General features: G+C 42.5%; 1 protein-coding gene across 5 annotated transcripts in view; it reads right to left on the reverse strand.

Moving 5' to 3' along the window:
• The window catches only part of sidt1 (SID1 transmembrane family member 1), a 111,371-nt gene that overhangs the window by 68,270 nt on the left and 21,180 nt on the right, over positions 1-21,921 (reverse strand). For 4 of the 5 annotated variants that reach the window (XM_062971312.1, XM_008120473.3, XM_008120474.3 and 1 more), the window contains exons 2-10: positions 15,080-15,201; positions 11,054-11,224; positions 9,140-9,185; positions 6,545-6,646; positions 3,811-3,894; positions 3,225-3,318; positions 2,260-2,331; positions 1,506-1,599; positions 707-750 (exon numbers count right to left, since the gene is read on the reverse strand). In XM_062971312.1, the coding sequence (XP_062827382.1) occupies positions 707-750; positions 1,506-1,599; positions 2,260-2,331; positions 3,225-3,318; positions 3,811-3,894; positions 6,545-6,646; positions 9,140-9,185; positions 11,054-11,224; positions 15,080-15,201 (829 nt within the window). The remainder of the gene's footprint in view (positions 1-706; positions 751-1,505; positions 1,600-2,259; positions 2,332-3,224; positions 3,319-3,810; positions 3,895-6,544; positions 6,647-9,139; positions 9,186-11,053; positions 11,225-15,079; positions 15,202-21,921) is intronic. The other variant, XM_062971313.1, reaches the window with a different exon arrangement.

Here is a 21,921-nt window from a genome sequence, read left to right on the forward strand (position 1 = left end):
AGACCCACAGATGGGCCTCATCTGTATTACAGGTTGCTGGAAGGGCTGGTTAAGCCAACCCTGTGAGATGTATACAAGAAAGGCAGCAGCTGTGGTGATGAGGGCGTGGAATCTTCCCACAATACAAATAATGGTACTTCTTCAAAAATGACTGCTCTGTCCCATTGATATTCTAAACCTATTAATGAGAGAGAGCACTCTACACCTTCCAAGAAACCAAGAACATGGACTAGAGCAGTGGTTCTCAACCTGTGGGTCCCCAGATGTTTTGGCCTTCAACTCCCAGAAATCCTAACAGCTGGTAAACTGGCTGGGATTTCTGGAAGTTGTAGGCCAAACACTTGGGAACCCACAGGTTGAGAACCACAGCCTATACATACAGCAAAGGAGAAAAGAAGTGTTCTTAACTGCTGCCCCCACAATGGTCATAACAGAATAGAGTTCACTTCCTCATACGTTAGAGGAATATCTCCCTTCTTGGGAGGAAGGCTGAATGATCTATTCCTTGCTAACACACTAGAAATTTCTGAGGTTGATTTTGCTGATCATGAATAGATAAGACTGGGCTGAGTTCAAAGAGTGAGAACTTCTTTCCCCCTGAAAAATAGTTTAGGAACTATTTCTGCTGCTTGCAGAAGACGGCACACAATGACACACAAAATGCCTTCTAGCTTTGTGATATCTGTACAGTGTATTAGAATGATACCATCATCAGGACTGTGCCCTCTGGTTGAAGTCGTCCTATAAATTCTGAAATCAAACATAAAAAATAAATATAAATATAAACTCATCAAATTACTCACCAGAAAAAAATAAAGGGAAATAAAGCAACCAAAACAGCCGAAGTCATTCTATCTAACTTAGCTTCTAGCAGAAGGTGGGTGGACTCAAAGAAACATAATCAAATCCACCTAGTATTTCAGACTGTGGGTACTGGAAGCAGATGATGGAATGCTTTTGGTAAAAGCCCATACCATCATAATCTTTACCTCCCTTACCTGCCTATCTAGACTTGGCATCTTACAAATTCAAGATAATTTTGTTTTATTTGGAGTTCACAGCAATTACAAAGAACGTGAGCCAGGGAGAAATGTGTGCTCCACATACTCCTTCTCTTGCAACAAGAATGAAACCACTTGGTTGCCAGATGTGAAATTTTCTCCTTTATGCGAGGTGGAAGTGTAGTAGGCAAGGTGAAACTCACCTGCCAAAAAGTGAGTGATACATTTCTCACAAAAATGAGATCTCAAAACTACATCCATTTCCTAATTCTCCTTTGCGTCATTATATGACACGGAAAACAACATTAGTGATATGGAAAGGAAATCCGACTTTCCACTGCCTCTCTTTTCTACACCCAGGAAAAGGGAAACTGTGCTAAAGACATCTGAGCAGTTGTAAATTTTCTTGAATGCTCATGATTTCCTACACAATTATTAGGCCCATCAGAAAAAGAAATATGAGGCATACCCTCTAAAATCGCTTTGCTGAAATGCTTCACCCACCTGCAGTATTGCACAAATGCAACTAGCAGTGCACCCAGATAAAAGGAGAAGAAGCTTAGAAAGCTGAAAAGGATGGCGTGCACATACACAGAACCTGGAAGAAGAAAAATAGATATTTTTGTTCCATTATATTAAAAAAAATTGTTACATTTGTTTTGCAACTGAAAGGGCAGCTATGTATAATCCAAGGTGTATGTTATCAGTCCTACAAGTGAAACAGACCAGGTTATAAGTGTATACAGTGAGGTTCTGATTTTTTTTTCTTTATGAAAGCCAACTAAACTCATCTTTACTGGAAATAGAAAGAGTCCTAGCTGCAGGTAATAGGATTAGAGCAGGCATGAAGAGGGATATAATCTCTTTCCTCTCTTGTGCCCACGAGAAAAAAATCTTCTAAAAGTTTATATCTGCATTGGGAGGAAATCTCCCATTTTACTAACCAGCAACTTCTCACCAAAGTAACTGAGGGTTGGGGTGGAATCTTCAGCAAAGAAGGAACAGATCAAACTATCCCTTCATACTGGTTGAAATTCCAGCTATCCCAGGCCCTGCCCCTGCCTAAAGAATTTGCATGTTAATTTTTAAAATGGAATTTAACAATTTGTTTCATATCACAATTACTTGGCCTTTACAATTAATACAGTATAGAATGCCTTCACTTTATAGTGACCACTTCTATAGATTATCCTTCCCAAATAGGCTACTGAACTTTGTGATGCTGATTGTGAAAAGGTGTATAATTACTGCCAAGAACCTTTCACTGAAGGAACAATAGTCACTTCAAGGGTCTTCATCCTCTGGAGGTTCCATGTATGATTAGCTTTTCCTGTAAAAAGAAAACCAGGATATGTATTAATTCAGCTTTAAAAATCATAGAATCATAGGGTTGGAAGAGACACTGTGGGCCATCCAGTCCAACCAAGAAGCAGGAAATTCTCATTCAAAGCACTCCTAACAGATGGCCATCCAGCCTCTGTTTAAAAGCCTCCCAAGAAGGAGCCCCCACCGGGGCAGAGAATTCCACTGCTGAACAGCTCTCACTGTTAGGAAGTTCTTCCTAATCACTATGTAAGCAAACCTAGGGCTGTGCCCCCCCCCCCCCCGAAATTATGCCCCCCCCCCAACTTACCGGCGGCGGTGGCAGCGCGCGGAACTCCAGGAAGGCCTCGCTTTCTCGTGAGGTTTCAGAAATCTCGCAGAAATCTTGTGAGAAGAGCGAGGACTTCCTCGTTCCACGGCGAGCGACCCAATGGTCGTCGCCACTGCCGCCGCTGTGAGAGTGCCCAGAAAGGGCTGCGCCCGAAGCAGCGGCTTCAACGGCTTCAATTACGAACTGGCCCTCTTCCTAATGTTCAGGTGGACTCTCCTTTCCTGTAGTTGAAGCCACTGTTCTGTTTCCTCGTCTCCAGGGCAGCAGTAAACATGCTTACTCTCTCTTCCCTATGACTTCCCCTCACGTATTTATACATGGCTATTATGTCTCCTCTCAGCCTTCTCTTCTGCAGGCTAAACATGCCCAGCTCTTTAAGGCACTCCTCATAAGGCTTGTTCTCCAAAGCCATGAACATTTTAGTCGCCTTTCTCTGGACACATTCCAGCTTGTCAACATCTTCCTTAAATTGCGGTGCCCAGAATTGGACACAGTGTGATTCCAGGTGTGGTCTGACCAAGGCAGAATAGAGGGGTAGCATAACTTCCCTTTGGTATTAGACATCTTACCTTTAATAGAGGATGGCATTGATCCCCCACAGGCATAATCTTCTGGCTTTATAACAAACACAACAAAGAACTGCTTGCCTTGGAAGTCCTTTTTCTGCATAAGATAGAAAATAAAATCTTTAAGGCTGGGTACTCCATGGTAGTGGTGGATGTTAGATAACTCATTCTGCAAAGCCAACTCATAGTCCCATGGCTGAGAAATGTAAAAGAAGTAATTACTTTTCTTGTTTCTGTGATCACCCAAACAGATTATTATGTGTTATTGTTACCACAGTTCATTGCTTTCATATGATTAACAAGTTATATATACCATTACTATTTTGCTATTGAAAAACATAAGAAACACAGAAAAAGGCTCTCTAGTTCATCTAAGTAGCCAGTTACATACACTGCACTAGAAAAAGTCTGTGGAAAATGCAAAAGACACTATAAAGCAATCCTCCCGTAAACGATATATAATCTCTTTCCATAGGCTGAATCCACATGGGGGCTGTACCTCTTCTCCATTGTGCAGTATCCCCCTCTGAACACATTCTTGCCAAGAAAACAGTAGCTAAACACTTCACTGAAAAATAGCATAACTCACCTGTACTGTGATGGCTGCCTGTTTTGTCATGGACTGGTAAACTCCATTAAATTCCACATTATGGTCCAAATCATAAACTGGACACTGCAACAGTTGGACAAGCTTATTAATGATTACTTTACCTTCCCCTTTAACGTTTATTTACACAAAGCCTCCATCAAATCATACTATATAACATGATTTTTGTCCCTAGGTTATAAAGGTCATTTCTTAATTGGTTCTATCACAAAAATATGAAAAGGGCTTATTAAACTGCAAAAACTTTGTTGTGAAAGTTTAAAAACTTCTTTATTTTCATTAAGAAAAATTACAAACTTTTGAGTTTCAGGTAATAGAAGGATTGAAAAACAAAGTTTCTAGAGTATAACAATTACTTTCAAAGTAAGTACTGCACAATTAGACAAAAATAGTACTTTCAAACTAGGAACAGAATTTTTTTTTCAAATATTGTTACACAGTGTTATCATTCTGTGCAGTATACAGTACATATATAGCTGCAGTGAACAAGTTATTGACTAACAGGCAAGGCTAGCAAACGTTTTGGTGGGTGTTTAGCAGGATAGTTTTGAGGAGTCTTGGAATTCTGTGTTTATTTAAGTTTATGAAATGTGAAGGTCCTACTGCAGTTACCTTCAACATCTGAAATATGGTTGTGTTCTTGACAGAGAATGTGGGTAGCTACACCTGCAGAAAGTGCAACTTGATGGCTTTTTTGTCAAAGACAGTCCTGCAACTTAAGCACTGAATATCTACTCTTTCTCAAAAACTGGTCATGTCAGACTAATCTTATCCCATTTTTTCATAAAATTGCAAACTGGGTAGATGAAATAAATGCTGTGGATATTCCTGCCGATTGCTGGAAAGTAGCATCTATCACTTGCTAGAAGTACATCTTCATGAAACCTCAAACCATCGTCTATGAAGCCAAATTGCTTCAGGTGGCATGCAGGAAAACACAATTAGAACACTCCCAACATATGATAATCCAGCCTCTGCTTAAAAACGTCCGAAGAAGTAGTCTCCACCATGCTCCAAGACAGCATATTCCAGTGTCATGAAGTTCTTCCTAATATTTAGGTGGGATCTGTTCTCCTGAATTTTGCATTCATTGTTCCATGTCCTAGTCTAGAGCAGAAGAAACCAAACCTTGGAGGCATCTACGACGACGCCGGCTCTTTGGCTTAGAAATGGAGATGAGCACCAACCCCCAGAGTCAGACTCAACTAGACTTAATGTCATCTGTCGGGGGTGCTTTGAATGCGATTTCCTGCTTCTTGGCAGGGGGTTGGACTGGATGGTCCATGAGGTCTCTTCCAACTCTACTATTCTATTCTATGATTCTATGATTCAGGGGAAAACCTTTACCTTTACTAGCATGTCTCCACTTAGCTTTCTTTTTTCCAAGCTAAACATACCCAGCTCCCCAAGATGCTTCTTGTAGGGCTTGGCTTGCAAATCTTGATTCATTTTGGTTATCCTTCTCCATACAAGTTCCAACTTGTGAAGATCCTTCTTGAACGGTGTTGTCCAGAACTGGACACAGTGTTCCAGATGAGATCTGACCAAAGCGGAATAAAATGGGACCATTATTTCCCTTGATTTAGGCACTATATCCCTCCTAATATAGCGTAGAATAGTATTGGCTTTTTTAGCTACCGCATCACATTGTTGACTCATGTTCAGTTTGAGATCTATTAAAACTCCTAGATTCCTTTACATGGACTGTTTTCAAGCCACATGTCACCCATCCTGTATGTCTGCATTTCATTTGCATTATCTAAGTGAAATACTCTACATTTCTGCCTATTGAAATTCATTTTGTTACTTCTGGTCCAGTTCTCGAAACCAGCGGTTTCGAGAACTGGCCTCCCCACCACCTCTTTGACTGTGCTTTTCATACTTGGCAGAAACAAGTTGAACTGGGTGGCCCCTAGAGTTGCTCCTATTATTATTATTATTATCGCAAGGACTGGATGGTCATCTGTTGGGAATGCTTTGATTTGTGCTTTTACTGCATGGCAGAAATAGGTTGGACTGGTTGGCCTCTGGGATTGCTCCTGTTGTTGTTATTGTTGTTGCAAAGGCTGGATGACCCCTGGGGTTTTCCACTGAAATTCTGTTAAGTTTATGTTAGTTAAAATTGTTCTTCATTTTAAATATTTTATTGCTCTTTCTTTCTTTTTGTGTTTCTCTCTATAAATAAGCTATGTGCTGTGTGCATAGGAATTTCTTCATGTTTTCTTTTTTCAATTAGTTCTCAGAAATATCTGCCACTGGCCTGGTCCATTTGTCAAAAGTTTCTTGGTGCACCATGAGAAACTTTTTCTTTAAAAAGGTTTCCGCGGTTTGAAAACTCCTGCTCTAAACTGTTAAGATCATTTTGGATTCTGATTCTGTTCTCCGGCGTTTTAGCTATCCCTTCCAGTTTGGTGTCATCTGCAAATCTGATAAGCATTCCTTACATTCCACTATCCAAGTCAATGATAAAAATGTTGAATAGCACTGGGCCTAAGACAGAACCCTGTGGCACCCCACTTGCCACTTTTCTCCAGGATGAAGAGAAACCATTTGCAAGTATCCTCTGGATTTGGCTGGTTAGACAATTTGCAACCTAGTTAACAGTAGCATTGTCTAGCCCACACTTTACTAGCTTCTAGCCCACACTTTACTAGCTGATTGATGTTCAACTAGGTGGCTGGAAGGCATAAGCCCTCTCCACCCCCTCAAAGCTTACCACAGTATCTTGAATGGAAACAACAGAGCAGGGGTAAACCATCTCAGACCTCACTTTTACAATGACAGAATCCACGTCTGGAGGGAAGTGGTACAAAAAATACTATGGGAAGAAGAAAGGATTTTAAAATTATTTTTTTAAAGATATCTTTATCATAAGTGCAGGGTCAGATGTACTAGAGCAGTGGTTCTCAACCTGGGGTTCTCAGATGTTTTTGGCCTTCAGCTCCCAGAAATCCTAACAGCTGGTTAACTGGCTGGGATTTCTGGGAGTTGTAGGCCAAAAACATCTGGGGACCTCAGGTTGAGAACCACTGTACTTGAGAGACCAAGGGAGAGAAGTGTTTCAAAGGGGAAGTAGATTAATGACTCCAATCAGTCATCCACATTCAGAGGTTTCACTTCCATAGTTTTGAGTATTTGAAATTGAACGGGCCTCCCAAAAGTAGGGACGTGAGGCATTATTTCCTCAACCATCTCCCAATGATGGGGGAGCATTGGGAAGGTTCCCAAGTTACTCCCAGCATTGTGAGATCAGCTGTGGTGGGGTATGCAATGGATTTCTCCCCTTGCCAGCACCTCCTGAGGATGGGAGTATCTTAGGAATGCCAACCCATGGCAACAATGGATCCCTCCCATAATGCTGTCTTCTGAGGATGGCAGCATGTTTGGACCATTCTGGAGATGCCCCACCCACAGGGGAAAGTAGGGAGGGTGTTCTGAAAATGTAACCACCCACAGGGAATGGTGGAGAAAAAGAGATCCATGCACCCCCTGCAGTTATCCCACATGGGACACCCTGTCTTCAGAACTACACTTTTTTTCTGTGAAAATCATGATTCCATGCACAAGCCAGTTTCCAAAAATTTTATTTACTGTGGGCATCCTGTGGCTTTTATGGTCTAATCATAAAACTGCTCTTGTTAGGTCTTACCATCCCATTACAATGCCCCATGCTGCCGAAGCTCAGCAATCAACACCTTCCATCATTAACTGCTGGATATAAGGCACAGTTTAGAAGACATGCTCGTGTAGAGAGGCCAAATTTGGCGGCACAACAGCAAAGATTAAATGCTTTGTATTTTTGCATGTTATCTTTATGTGCTCTGTTTAAAAGGACGCCTTACCTATGTATGATTTGCCTTAAAACATGTACTGCCTTATTTTGCTGCCACAGAATCTCAGTGACATGCAGCACTGAGCCCCTCACCTTGGCTTTCATATTGTGGGATCTATCATCTTGAGCCATGCCAGCAGCTGATATGCCAGGAATAACAGGCCTGGTTCAAAACCATTTGGTTGTACATAGAAGCTGCAGAGACAGTTTAAGAATAACCCAGGAGTGACAGCTCCCACGTTGCAGAAATTAGTCCTCAATGAGCAGAAGAAAGTGGCAGAGCAAGAGAAGCACAATGAAAGCTTGGAAGGGCATCCTTGGTTCCCCCAATCACTGCATGGCTATACACCCACAAGTTTCTAAAAAAACAAATGATATTTTGTTCAGCAGACACAGTTTTGATTCTAAAAAACCTGTCACAAACAAACCTGTACCAGGGCATTCTTGGTAATTTTGGGAAGGGGAAAATGACTATTTTTAGCTTATGGGTTCCACAATTCTCCTTTTTATTGCATAGTTATATAAAACAATTCTTGAGTAATAAAATTCTGGACAATGACATTTGGGCAAGACCATTCACCTATTGAGTGATTTTGCGGTTTAAACTAGCCTGCCCAGACTCCGTATTTACTGGGAAGGCTGTAAAAGTGGAAAAACTAGAAATGAAAAACTGCTAGGAAGCTCTAGGTCCTTCAGAAATGGATCCTTGAGTCACACCAGAGAATTCAAGGATTCCCAGAGAAACTCTATTAATCAAATCTACAAATAGTCAAATCCACAGAAGTTAGGCCTGTTAATGTGGAGAGTTGACTGTAGAATATTTCAGTACTCTCCGTTGCTTTGCAAATTACTCAGTTAGCCTAGTTAGTTTTCATTTTAAGGCCTCTTTGAAAGCACATGGCCATTTTTGGCGATTATTTTATAGTGTCCAGCTGGAACAAATTGCACCAATTAGTTGCCATAGTCACAAATTACTAGCATGATCTGCAAATCTCATAAGCCATGTGAACAGAACCAATATATTTTTTGCATACAAGTTTTTGATTTATCTGCTGATTCGTTCTACATATTGAGTTAGATAGCCAGAAAGCTTCACCTGTACTTTTAAAAATGTGATCTAAAATAAGCCTTGCAGCTCCTGTAGCTGCATCTTGTGTGCAGCCCTAATGTCTCAGATATCCCATGCCTGCTTGAATTATTAGCCCACTTCGTTTTGCACCTGAATTCATCCCTCTGCCATCTGGCAAGTCCTTTGGCCTATGAAAAAAGCTTGGGAGTGGAGGTGCTGGGAGCAATGATGTGCTCATTTTTCCCAATACAGAGACGTTTTGAGGAGATAATACCTCAGTGCAGCAGCAGGAAAGGGGCTGGGAAGCAAAGACAAAGCGATCCTTCATGAAAAGACTTACACATTCCATAATAGCCTAACCCCAGCGTAAGTAAAATAAAATAAATATAGGTAGCCAAAAGAATTCTTACTTGTGGTTGTGAAGGGCTGGCACTGAATGTAAATGCATTATTTGTTCTGAAAAAGAGGGAAAAGAGCCAGAACTCACAGAATGAGGGCAGGCAGCAATGTTTTAAAGGTATAGTACTTGAAAAATGTATACCCACAATTTCCTTAATCTTTTCAAATTTCCTATACTCAAATGAACCCAGGAGTTCTGATTCATTAAAGTGACTGCAACTACCTCCATATTAATGTGTAAGCATCTTCATCTTCATCTTCATATTAATGTGTAAGCAAACCTGGCCCCTTCTCCCGCGCTGCGCGCCCTGGGTGCAGGAGGCGGGGCCAGGTGTGGACCCACCTGCCGGGGGCTTGATAACGCCTCCGGGAACATGGCGCCCAACGCGGGGGCGTGGTCAGCTTCCCGTGTTGGGCCAGGCCTGCATGTAGTCACTACCTATATCTCAGGCCCACCTTGTAGGAACAAGGGAGAGGGCCTTTTCTGCGGTGGCCCCTCGCTTGTGGAACTCGCTGCCCATTGAAATCAGGCAAGCCCCCACCCTTTTAGCCTTCAGGAAAGATTTAAAAACATGGCTCTTCCGGTGTGCTTTCGGAGAGTAAATGTTCTATGCTACTCCCCCCCAATATTTATCCTCTAGACTGGTTCACTATCTGATGTCCCATCCCTCGAGGTTTTTATTCTGATCCCTTTCTCACCCAGAGTGTTAATTTTTAATCTAGTTTTTAAATGTAGTGTTCATGCGGCCCGCTCTTGTTATATTGCTGTTTCGATCTTATGTTGTACTGTTTATTTTATGTAATGTATTATTTAATTGTATTATGTTATGGTTATATTGTATTGTCTTGGGCATGGCCCCATGTAAGCCGCCCCGAGTCCCCATTGGGGAGATGGTGGCGGGGTATAAATAAAGTTTTATTATTATTATTATTATTATTATTATTATTAGTCACTCTAAAGAGAAAGTCCAGGATATGGAGGTGGGCACACCAAACTGAGCGGAAGCAGGTTATTTTAACCTGTTTCCACTCAGTTTTTCCTTACACCTGGAAGCACCCCATTAAATTAATTGTTATTGTGACAAAGAACATTGCTCTAATTAAGGGATGCACTTTAACTGTTGTTGCTACCAAATTATATATAAAGGTGACAAATTGGAAATGCTAGCCATTACTAGGGAGACTATCACACAAGGCTTGAAGTGCAGATTAAGAGCTCTCTAACCCAGAACGGTACACGATTACACGACTTTTCAATAAACAGGGAATTCCTGTTTAGGAAGAACTTCAAGAATGTGTTTAAAGAGTGTTGAAGTGGTGTGATAATTTCAAAACAAAAAATAATTACATTAAGTAACTACGCAGTTTCGTGGGTCATTCAAGCAATGATAGGAATTTCCCTTCTTGATTAAGTATTTTCTTATTGTTTAAACGACTTCCTTTGTCCATTTGTTCATGCATGCCTGTGCATGCATAAGCAAAATGGGACTGCCAGTCAAAAGTACGCCTCTCCCTTGCAGAATATACAAAACAGAAAAAGGCTGAGAATTTAAAATAAATCTTCATTTTTAATTAATATTTTATATGTATATAGGGACAGTGTTTGTGAACTTGGAAAACATGTAAACAATTAACTGTGCAACTGTGAACTTGCACAGAGATAAAAGTCCCAGTCTCAGGATGTTCTGAACTCTTGGAATTGTGAAATTATTCCAGAAAAAAAAAAACATTTTAAAAAGGGTGTCATGGATGAAGAGGGGCAATGCATGTTATGGGAGGAGCTATATACCAGCAACTATGGTAAGCTAAAAGTGCTTTCACTATGCAAGAGCAGCCTGGACTGATTTAATCTTTTCTCCATGTAACCTAAAGTGATGATCACAATTTCAACTTATGTACAGTCAAAAATATTTCAGATAACTCACCCAAGCTGGAAGTTCTTGATCCTGGTGACTTGCAGTACATAGTGAGCATTATAGGGGGCCATAGAAGCTACATCTACATATAAGATCTGCTCCGAAGGCCTGTTCTCAGCTGTGGGCTCTGATGGGCAAAGTGTACGGCTTACTTCTGCGTAATTATAACTTCTTTGGTAACTGCAAATAAAAGCCCAAAGCATTAGACCTTATTGCCAAGGAACATGCCAATTGCAGCACGTACTAGAGCAGACATGGGCAAGGGTTGCTGTGAGTTTTCCGGGCTGTATGGCCATGTTTCAGAAGCATTCTCCGGACGTTTTGCCCACATCTATGGCAGGCCTCCTCAGAGGTTGTGAGGTATACCTATTTCTATATACAGTATTTCTGCCCAATGGTAGGATTGTGGGCTGAGAAATAAAAGGGAAATTAAATGCAGAAAGTACTACAAGTGACCATTATATTATTCACAGAAGTAAGTCACAAAACTGTAACAGATCATGCAAACAACGTCAAGAGGTAAACCCACTAAAACATGTAGGATGGTAAAAATTCATTAACCTCTAGAAATGCACTAGAACATCCTGCATGTCTCTTCCTCTCCCCACTTCCTCTCTTGTTATCTCATCCACACCCAAGAAGTTTATTTGCTCTACAATGGTTCATTAAGACTGATGTTAGTACAGTGGACTCTTAATTAACTGGGAATCAAGAACAAGAAACTTAAAATTGCATACTGCATTCACCAAGTTGTTTTTATAATATAGTAAAACTGTTGGGTTATCTAGCAATCATGCATACATTTTCAATGTGGGATGGTTTATGTAGTTACATTATGTTTTCTTTATTTGAATTTATTTACTTTTAATTACTGTATTTAAATATAAATATCAAGTCAATATGAAGTTTATGGTATGGTATAGTATGGGGTATAGTATAGGTTAGGCCTATTTTTAAAAGCAACCAGAAACTACATTTATCCGGCATCTACCACTCCCCATGGATATCTGTTAACTGAAAACCCATCTACACTGCCAGAAAATGCATTGTAGGTTTTGCATGACTCACCCAGGCTCGTGCAGTTTAACCTGCAGTAAGCCTTTTAATCTGATTTACACTCAAATTTTTAGAATATCTATAAAGATTTAGGTTTTCCATGACGAATTAAATCTTTACGGGTGCAGAAAGCAGTAGAGACTGCCATCTGGGATCATCATTCACAATCCAAGGCAATGTCCACACAGCCATCCCACACTTCCCAGACTCAGGCAGCCCAGGAAGGTAGGATGATAGTGCACCTCTACCCTCCCTGCCTGATTCCCCATCAAAATTCATAGAAAGCCTCCTTTTCCTGGAAGATGTCTGTTTTCTTATTTGCCTTCACTGACAATGACAAATACTTGAAGAGGGGAGGGGACTTATCTTTCCAGCAGCAGCAGTGAGTGTGAACAATGACTTCCAGGAACAATAAGGCAGCTTTCTGTGAATTTGGGGAGGGGATGGGGGACAGGAAAGGTGTGGAGGCATTGGTCATGCCTAGCATGGCTGTGCTGTATGGCCAGACCCCCAGCAATGTGGCGGGTTTTTGCACCCCCGTGTAGCCACAATGGAGCTTGGACCTCGCAATGGAGCCTGGACACTGTAGAAGTGTCCTGAAAGTCCACTGTATTTGTAATAGTAATTACTGAAGATTCTTTCCTGAACTCAGCATAACTTATTTTAATTAGATTGCATAATTTGTTGGAACAAATCTACACTGATGTCTGTCATCAGTGATGGACTGGATGAGGGCTAACAAGATAAATTAAATCCACACAAGACAGAGGTACTCCTGGTCAGTCGGAAAGCAGATCAGGGTGCAGGGCTACAGCCTGAGTTGGATGGGTTGTTCTGTCACGCACTGGGCCTGTAACTATTGTCTTTGTATAGGACGTATACTTTATGCCCAGCAGGAAGCCAGGCTGCCTAAAGAGAGGTTCTTGAGGATTTCCCTGAAAAGGATGGCCTTTTGAGTCTTTAATATGATAACAAAGTCTTTATTGATGGACAAATAATAAATCTTCAAGGAGTCAAATAACACTTCAAAGTTTACTTAATAAACTGTTGGCCCTTTCAGTCTTGTCCCCAAGGGACAGGCAATTGGCTTTGGATAACTGTGAAAATCCTCTTATAACCTCTCCCAGGCTGTCTATCAAAATAGACCTAGCTGATGTGGGACCCACTACCAATTCCAAATGCATCTGGGTATCGAGTGGACCTACCAACCAAGGCTTGCAGATGTTTCAGCTGGGGTTCCGTGGATCTGTGATGCTGTTCTCTCTTTAAGTCTTTAGAAACTTAGGGCGGTTTCCCTCAGGAGCCAGAGCTTTTGGGACTTTTCCCCTGGAATTTCTTTTTCTGGTTTCTCAGGATGTTCCCCGGATGTGCTTGGGATATGAAGCTTTTCTACAGGATGAGCTGGTCTACGTCCTATAGCTTAGCTTCCTTAAGAGAGACAGACTTAAAAATGGCTCCTTCCCTCCCAGAACCCTGAACAAGGGGTGGAACCAAACTTAATGATGATTGACAGGTGGCCTGTCCTATGATTGCTAACATTAGCAACAAGAAAATAAAGTCGGAGCTTTTGGTACAACTGTACCAGCACACTACCCCTGGTCTGGGGGTGCTCCTGCATTCATCGCTGACCCTGGAACCCCAGGTGTCGGTTGTGGCCAGGAGTGCTTTTGCACAGTTAAAACTTGTGCCCCAGCTGTGTCCATACCTTGAGACGCCAGACAAGGTATGGACTCAAGGTCCATGCCTTAGTTACATCCCGCTTGGACTACTGCAACGCTCTCTACATGGGGCTGCCTTTGAAGATAGTTCGGAAGCTTCAACTAGTACAGAGATTGATGGCCAGATTACTAACTGGAGCATCGTACAGGGAGCGTACAACTCCTATGTTAAGGCAGCTCAACTGGCTGTTGGTTTGCTTCTGGGCTAAATACAAAGTGATGGTTATTATCCATAAAGTCCTAAATGGTTCGGACCTAGACTACTTGACTAACCGCATCTCTATGTACAAATCAGCCCAAGCACTGCGGTCTGCGGAGGAGGCCCTACTTTCAGTCCCACTCCCATCTCAAGTACGGCTGGGGGAAATGAGAGAGGGGGCCTTCTCCATGATCGCCCCACCTCTGGAATGCTTTCCCTAAAGAAATAAAAATGGCCCCCTTCCTTCTCTCTTTAAAAAAACATTAAAAGCTTGCCTCTGTTCAATAGGAGAGGAGGAGGTACATGCAATTAATACATAATCTCCTGGATATTGCTATTACACTCTAATCTTAGTTGGTCTTAGCTCACTTGGTATGGTTGGCTTGCTGGCTTTATTGGCTGTTTAATATTTTAATAACTATTTTAATGGATCATTATGTGTATTTGATATAATATATGCTTAATGTTTCTCATACAAGATGCAAGGTAATTGGTAGATTATGCTATCATCTAATTTTTGTTTAATTTTGTTGTAGCTGTTGTTTCTTTTTGAGATTTTATCAAGTCTGTTTTTGTATTTTTACTTATGAATGTATTTGGCATTGAATGTTTGCCTTTTTTGTTGGAATGCACCCTGAGTCTCCTCGGGGAAAAGGGCGGAATATAAATAATAATTATAATTACTATTATTATTATTATTATTATTATTATTATTATTATTATTGTGTTATTGAAATGTTAACAGCTTTATATTTTTTCACGTAATATACAGAAAATTGATTAGAACAAAGAGCCAGGTTATACCTAACGTGTAGTTGTGTGCATGTGCACGTGTGCAAATACACACATTTTAGGACAGTAGAAAGAGAGAAGTAGGCTTTTGATGCACAGAGAGTGTTAAGAGTTCTCTATAGTGGAGACATCTGGAGAGGAGCGATTTATGATACAAATGTGCGTCATATCCCCCTTTTCAACCAAAGGGATTTCGTGTCTGAAATGTACAATGTGTATAGTGTCAAACATCTCAAGGGGGATAATAGTAGCAAGACTACATCTACTTACAGGCCACGAAATACCAGTGGGACCTGCCAGGACAGAACTCCCTTCTGCTGCCGAACTACAAACAAGACCGGATATTGCAGATCTTCAGAATCACTCTTTACATTAACCCGGATGGCATCCACCTGTGGGAGAGAGAGTGGCAGTAGATTAATTGAAATCCTACATTATTCCACTCCATTCAAAAGATCACTTCCTCCTCTCTGTGTGTATCATATTTCTAATGCTTTCAATTCCTCTGAATTTCATATGGTTTTCTTAAGCAATGAATAATCAGACCTAGTTTTGCCAGTTCCTTCCTTAATTCCATCAGTACAACTATATGATGCAAACTGTTTCCCAAACAGTTTATGAAGAGATGACAATAAAGTCTTCATCTGCATTTTGAAATTATTGATATCAGAAATTCACACAAAGGTCTCAATAAATACATCTCTTTTGGGTTCCTATTAGCCCCAGGAGGAGGTTCCCAAAGCTGCTAATTGGGATGTTCCTTCAAGGACAGACCTAATAGCAACATCAGGAAGGATTTTACAGGTATAACAGCAGGAGAACATATCCATTAGTTGTCATGCAAATCTTCCCCATGCTTCCTATTACAAGGGCATTTAAAAAATACAAGAATACACAAGACCATTAATACACAAGTTAAAGATTCTAATCTAAAGATCAAGGGAAGAGTAGAAGACTACTTGCAAGGCAAACAGTAACAGGAAGAAATTAACACTAAAAAGACCACGAGACACCATTATAAGGAGGAATAGAAGTTCAACTTATCCTTTCTATTTTTATCTCTATTTTTTTTTCTCCCCTCCCCCCTCCTCACTTCTACACCTTTGCTATCTTTTAACTCTTATTCCATTTGGCTCTGGCTTATTTTTTCTCTTCATTTCTTCCTTTCAACTATGGTTTTCTTTTCTGTTACTTTTTATTTTAATTTTATAATATTCTGTACACAGAAAATCTTTAATAAAAACTATTTTAAAAAAAGAATACACACAACTATTACGGTAGGCACGGCTTAACTGTCCTCAGTATGCAACACCAAATTTGCTTATAAATTCAGGAATTGTTAAAGAATCACAGCTGTCTCTGGGTGCACCCAAAACCCAGAACACCGTAAACATAAAAGTCACTATATCCTGTAATAATGCTGTAAGTGCAGATGATCCGGCAGACCAGCAGGCACAGACTAGCCACCTTTACACATGTAATGTTGCGATTTAAACACCCAAGTACATGTATGTCTTAGCAAGTTGATATTAGCCAGGGAGGTTTTTTGTAAGTATGAAGGGACCATAAGCCAGAAAGTAGTAAAATATTGCCTATATAGTTTTGCCTCTGCCTATACACCTCCCTTCCTGTGAACTGGTGCCTTCCTTCAGAAGGTTCTAAGGAGAGAAGAAAGCTTGGATTAAACAAGCCTTAGTGGGGGGAAGGAACTCTTTCCCTCGTTAAGGCCTCAAGCCCTGGGAGAAATCAGGAGCATATTGCTAATCCTCCTTGGAAGGCACTCACTGCGGGTGGCGGCGCTTGGGGAGGCAGCGGTGGAGGGAGATGCAGTTGCTGAAGTAGACGTTGATCTCGTGGCAGGCCACGCTCTCCTCCTGCTGCCGCTGCTCTTCTTCGCTCAGCTCCAGCCGCGTCGCCCACCCCAGCTCCGTCTCCTCGATTCCCTGCTGCTGCAGCCTCCTCACTGGGGCTGCCCTCCACCGCCTTCACCCGCCTGGATGCGCCTTGTGAGGAGGAGGCGGAAGAAGAGGAGGAGGGGGCAGCGGAGGGAGAAGCAAAGGCAGGGGCAAGGGCAGGCAGCCCCCGGTGCAGCACCGCCCGCTCCCCTCGCCCGCCTTCGCCTTTTGCCTTTTAAGAGTTCCTTCCTTTCCCAGGCCCATTCTCCCCTCAAGGCTTCAGACGAGGAAGAGGAGGAGGAGGAGAAGGAGAGGACGCCGCCCAGCTCCGTCACCTGGCTCAGCGGTGGCTTCTCATACACGGGCTGGCGGAAGAAGAGGGGGCAAACACCGCTGCGCCTCCGCCTGGGCCTGGCTCTGAGTCCCGGCTCCGAGTCGAGAGGGCCCCATTGCCAAAGCCCAGTGCCTCCAGACCTTCCGCCAAGGCCACAGCCACTACTAGCGCGCACGCTCTCTCCCCTGCGAGGGGCTCGCATTCAAGGGCACACTCTACAGGACGGCGCCTTCAGCAATTGCGTAGTTGGCATAACACTTGAACTGCCCCTGATTTTCCTACTTTGTGCTGAAAACATTTGTTTTCCCTAAGATGTCGTCTGGGTGCCCCAGGGGAAAATGCGGGAGGGTGCCCACTTTAGGTGCTGGCTGGATGCACCCTTGGAAGTATTTGGACTTGCTTTCTCAGTCACCCACTCACTTGTGCATACATAGTACTATGTTCTACTGCATAATAGTCGTAATCATATAACTATTGCATCCCCACTCTTGGGTCTCAAAATTGGGGTTTCCCCCCCTTTCCTTGAATTAACTGTCACAAGTAGTTTTAAATGAAGAAAAAACAAACCAAAACTTTCCTCAAATACAGTTTAAACAAACACTCCCTCCCTCCTTCCTCTTCCTCGTCTCAAAGGTAAGACAAGTTTTTAAAAAAGCAGTGAACACAAGGCACTAGGTTTATGCACAGATTCGTTACGGATGTTTGCCTCTGGCTTGTTCGGTTGGTTCAGAAGCTTGTAATGGCATGGGCTCTGCTGCCATTTTTTTAACAGCTGCAACAGAACAGTGGCTGTCAAAAATCAGCTGCTTTTGGTTGCACGTAGAGTGCAGGGAAGGAGGCAGCCGCTAGAAGGAAAAGCGCGAAGAAGAAAAAGGCACCACTCCAGTGCCTTCAAATCAAGAGAGAAGAGATGGCTTTTTAAAGGAAGCCCAGGGTAGGATACCTCCAAGTCGATCCTTCTTCCTTCCCTGGGGAATGGGAAGCTTCCTTAAAATGCCTTGAAAAACTGCCTGATGCATGGAGAGAGTGTGGATGCCTTTAGAGTAGAAACAGATTTAACAAAGCATTAAACCCAGTTTCCTCTATAGACAGAAGGGAAAGGATCACAGAAAGAAAGATATCTTAACTTTGATGCTTTTCATCCAGGTATTAATGAAGGATATAAGGACAAGCAATGCTTAAAATGACGGGAAGGGGAGTCTGGGAAGTCCTCCCTATAATGGCCCAAACAGAAAACAAATCTTTTGGCTTCCCAGATTGGAAACGGATTTCTGTCTTCCTGAATTTGGGAGGCTCCTGAAAAACAGATCGGGATCCCCCCATCAAAATCCAGGACACTGAAACGGATCGTGGTTTACCTAGTTTGCATAAGCCTTCAAGGCACCATCAAGTAACAGTCATACAACGAAAAAAGGGATTAAAAATTCAACTATTATGCAATGAAATAAGGTACATTAATTGAAGTAAAAAAAGTTGACACAAGATAAACCTTTCTGGGATACTTCCTGCCATGTTCTGTGACCACCTTCGATCCATGCATGCACATGCTAGTTCTGAAAAGAATACTCCATTCACGAAGTACTGCTAACTATTGATAATATGAACTGAATGTTTAAAAAAGTAAAAAGGGCAACGCACATACAGTTTGCTGGACTACGGAATCACCCATTAATATGTCCTACCCTCCAATTAGCTCTCACACGCCCCTCCGATTCTGCCTCTGATCCTGACACATCTGTGAAAAATCTCATTTTCCCTAAAACTGCAGAGCAAAGTTTGTTTTTTTGTTTTTTAATTGCCTAAAAGAAGTACTTTTACTATGAAAGTGGACATATGTGTATTCCTACAGCGCTAGAAATGAGGCAAGGACTATTTTTACCTATCTAGATAACCTATAAGAATGACTATTAAAAAGCCATACTATGTATTTTGCTTCAAAATATAGAGGCTGTTTTCAAATCTTGCCCCCATAGGTGTTTAAGATGTCAAAGACAGAACGCTCCAAGTAGAATACAACACAGTTTATTGAGGTTACAGAACTAAAAATTGCCCGTAGGAAACAAAGGACTAGGCAAACACTTGTCTTCAGTGTGAAAAGTAACAAAAATAACTTCGTTTGAGTCTAGATAGTTCAAAAGAATAAACCGGATTAAACAGAAGTTTAATCCGGATTAAAACAAAGGTGCTTACTTCAGCCTGGCAATTAAACAAACAAAAACTGGTTAACAAAAGGTCAAAATGAACACAAAACCCAGCAGCAGATTCCCCTCTGCTACTCAAGAGCTACAGAAGTAACTCGGGCTGTTGCTCCTCCGTGCAACGGGCGAAAACCAGGTCCAGGCACTTCAATCAGGGTAACGACGGTCAGCGGGGTCCCAATCCGGTCCGAGGTCGAAAGCCAAATGCAGACGTCTAGGTTCCACAAGTTCCACCGATAGCCACAGAAGGGTTAGTCCAGAGTCGTAGTCAGTCAGTCAGTCCAGCGTCAATCCAGAGTTGTCAATAATGTCCGTCAAAAAGACGACGGAGGTCCAAGCTATCAAGATTAAACACAAGTTGCACAGGAAAAGCCCACACAGTTCCTCCCGCTGTCTATGCCCAGTGTCCTTGGTAACTTACGTATACAGCAAACGAATCACACCCGTCTTCAGGAAGTTCCCCAACAAGAGCCCAAGCGTTCGTCCAGATTACCTTGCCCAACGCAATTAGCCATTGATTCTAAACCCCATTTTATGCCAGTTCATAACTCCTCATCGCTGTCAGCTGCTATCCTAATTCCAGGTGCCTCCTCATCATCATCCTCATCAGAACTAACACACCTTTGACTACGCCCCACAGCATCCCCAGCTGTGGATCCCGTTCCATCCCTCCAGCCCGTCCACGGGTCCGATCCTGCAACCCACCAGTCGCCTCCCATGCTATCATTACCAGGAACACCCAAATCCTCCCTCACACGAGTCCATTCCATGTCATCCTCCTCTGAGCTAACCATCTCTTCCTCCATTCCCTCGGTAAAACCCTCGAAGGAGTCTTCGTCAGTTGGTTCTGCAAATAAGTCCCGGAGCCGCTTCCTTTCACGCTCCTCAAAAGAGTCTGACTCTCGAGGAGTCTTACGACCTCGTCTCCTAGTATCGGAGCCAGAAGGCTCAACCATAACACTATCCCCTCTCACAAAGGCCTCCTCCTCCACAGGAGAAGACACAGCAGTGATCTCCTCGGCTACAGTGTTACGGCGCCCAGAAGTATCTAACTTCAATAAAGAACGATGAAAGACAGGGTGGATCTTAAAAGAAGATGGCAAGCGCAATTTAAATGCCACAGAAGAAATCTTTTTAACAACAGGGAAAGGTCCCAAATACCGTGGCGCAAACTTTCCCCCAGTATGTTTAATATATTTAGAGGATAACCAAACCAGATCCCCTTCCTCCAACTCCTCCCCGGCTTGTCTATGCCGGTCGGCTTGAGTCTTTTGCGCTGCCTTAGCTTCTAATAACAAACGACGAGCAACATCATGTAAGGCAGCCATTTCAGAGGAACGGTACACCGGATCAGAGGAAACCACATTAGTCGACGGCGCCACCCCTCCCCGCGGATGAAAGCCATAAGTTAACTCAAATGGCGTGTGTTGACTAGATGTATGCACAGCGTTATTATAAGCAAACTCAGCCACCGACAACCATTTTACCCAAGCACTTGGTTGTTCTAAACAGAAACAACGCAAATACTGCTCCAACAACCCATTAACCCTCTCAGATTGTCCATCCGTTTGAGGGTGAAAAGCAGAGGAGACATTCAATTTGGTTCCCAAACACTCATGGAAGTGCCGCCAAAAACGAGACACAAATTGAGGAGCTCTATCAGAAATAATAACCTCAGGAGCCCCATGCAAACAGAAAATATGCTTGGTAAAAAGTAAAGCCAATGTAGGAGCCGCTGGAATTGTTGAACATGGTATAAAATGAGCCATTTTAGAAAATAGATCCACCACCACCCAAATACATGTATAACCCCCAGATCTAGGCAAGTCAGAAATGAAATCCATGGAAATAATCTGCCATGGTCTCTCAGGAACGGGCAAAGAAGATAGTAATCCCCTAGGGCGCCCGACAGGCGTCTTACTCTGCTGACATACTGCACAGCTATCACAAAAACGGAGAATGTCTTGTCGCATTTTAGGCCACCAATAGTTTCTAGTAATGAGTTGTACAGTCTTAAACCTGCCAAAATGCCCAGCCATCGGTTCGTCATGATGTGCCCTAATGACTTCCAACCTGAGAGCACCCGCTGGTACATAAACCTGTCCATTACGTACCAATACTCCCTCCTGGTCCTGTAAATGAGGCAACACCGTACGGGTTCCTACTGAGAGTAATATGAGTTGCTCTTGCGTCCAGTTATCGTTCCTCTGAGCCTCTAGGATTTGGGCATGTAAACCAGCCTCGTTTTCTAGCACGCATAAAGAGGCAGTAGGCAATACTGTCTGACACACTGACTGCTCGCAAGTCTTAAATTCAGGCTTACGAGATAATGCATCCGCCCGTAGGTTTACCTTCCCCTCCACAAACTGAACCTTAAAGTTGAACCTAGAGAAAAACAAGGCCCATCGAATCTGACGTTGATTCAATTTCTTGGCAGTTTGTAAATGTTCTAAATTCTTGTGGTCAGATCTGACCACAATTTGATGACGTGCGCCCTCTAACCAGTGCCGCCACACCTCAAACGCCACCTTGATAGCCAACAACTCCTTTTCCCAGATGGTGTAATTTTGTTCAAAAGGTGTTAGTTGTCTGGAGTAAAATCCACAGGGACGCAAAGTCCCTGATGAATCCCTTTGAGATAATACAGCCCCCAACGCATAACTAGAAGCGTCTGCTTCTACTATA

This window comes from Anolis carolinensis, chromosome 2, assembly GCF_035594765.1.
Source record: "Anolis carolinensis isolate JA03-04 chromosome 2, rAnoCar3.1.pri, whole genome shotgun sequence".
NCBI lineage: Eukaryota > Metazoa > Chordata > Lepidosauria > Squamata > Dactyloidae > Anolis > Anolis carolinensis.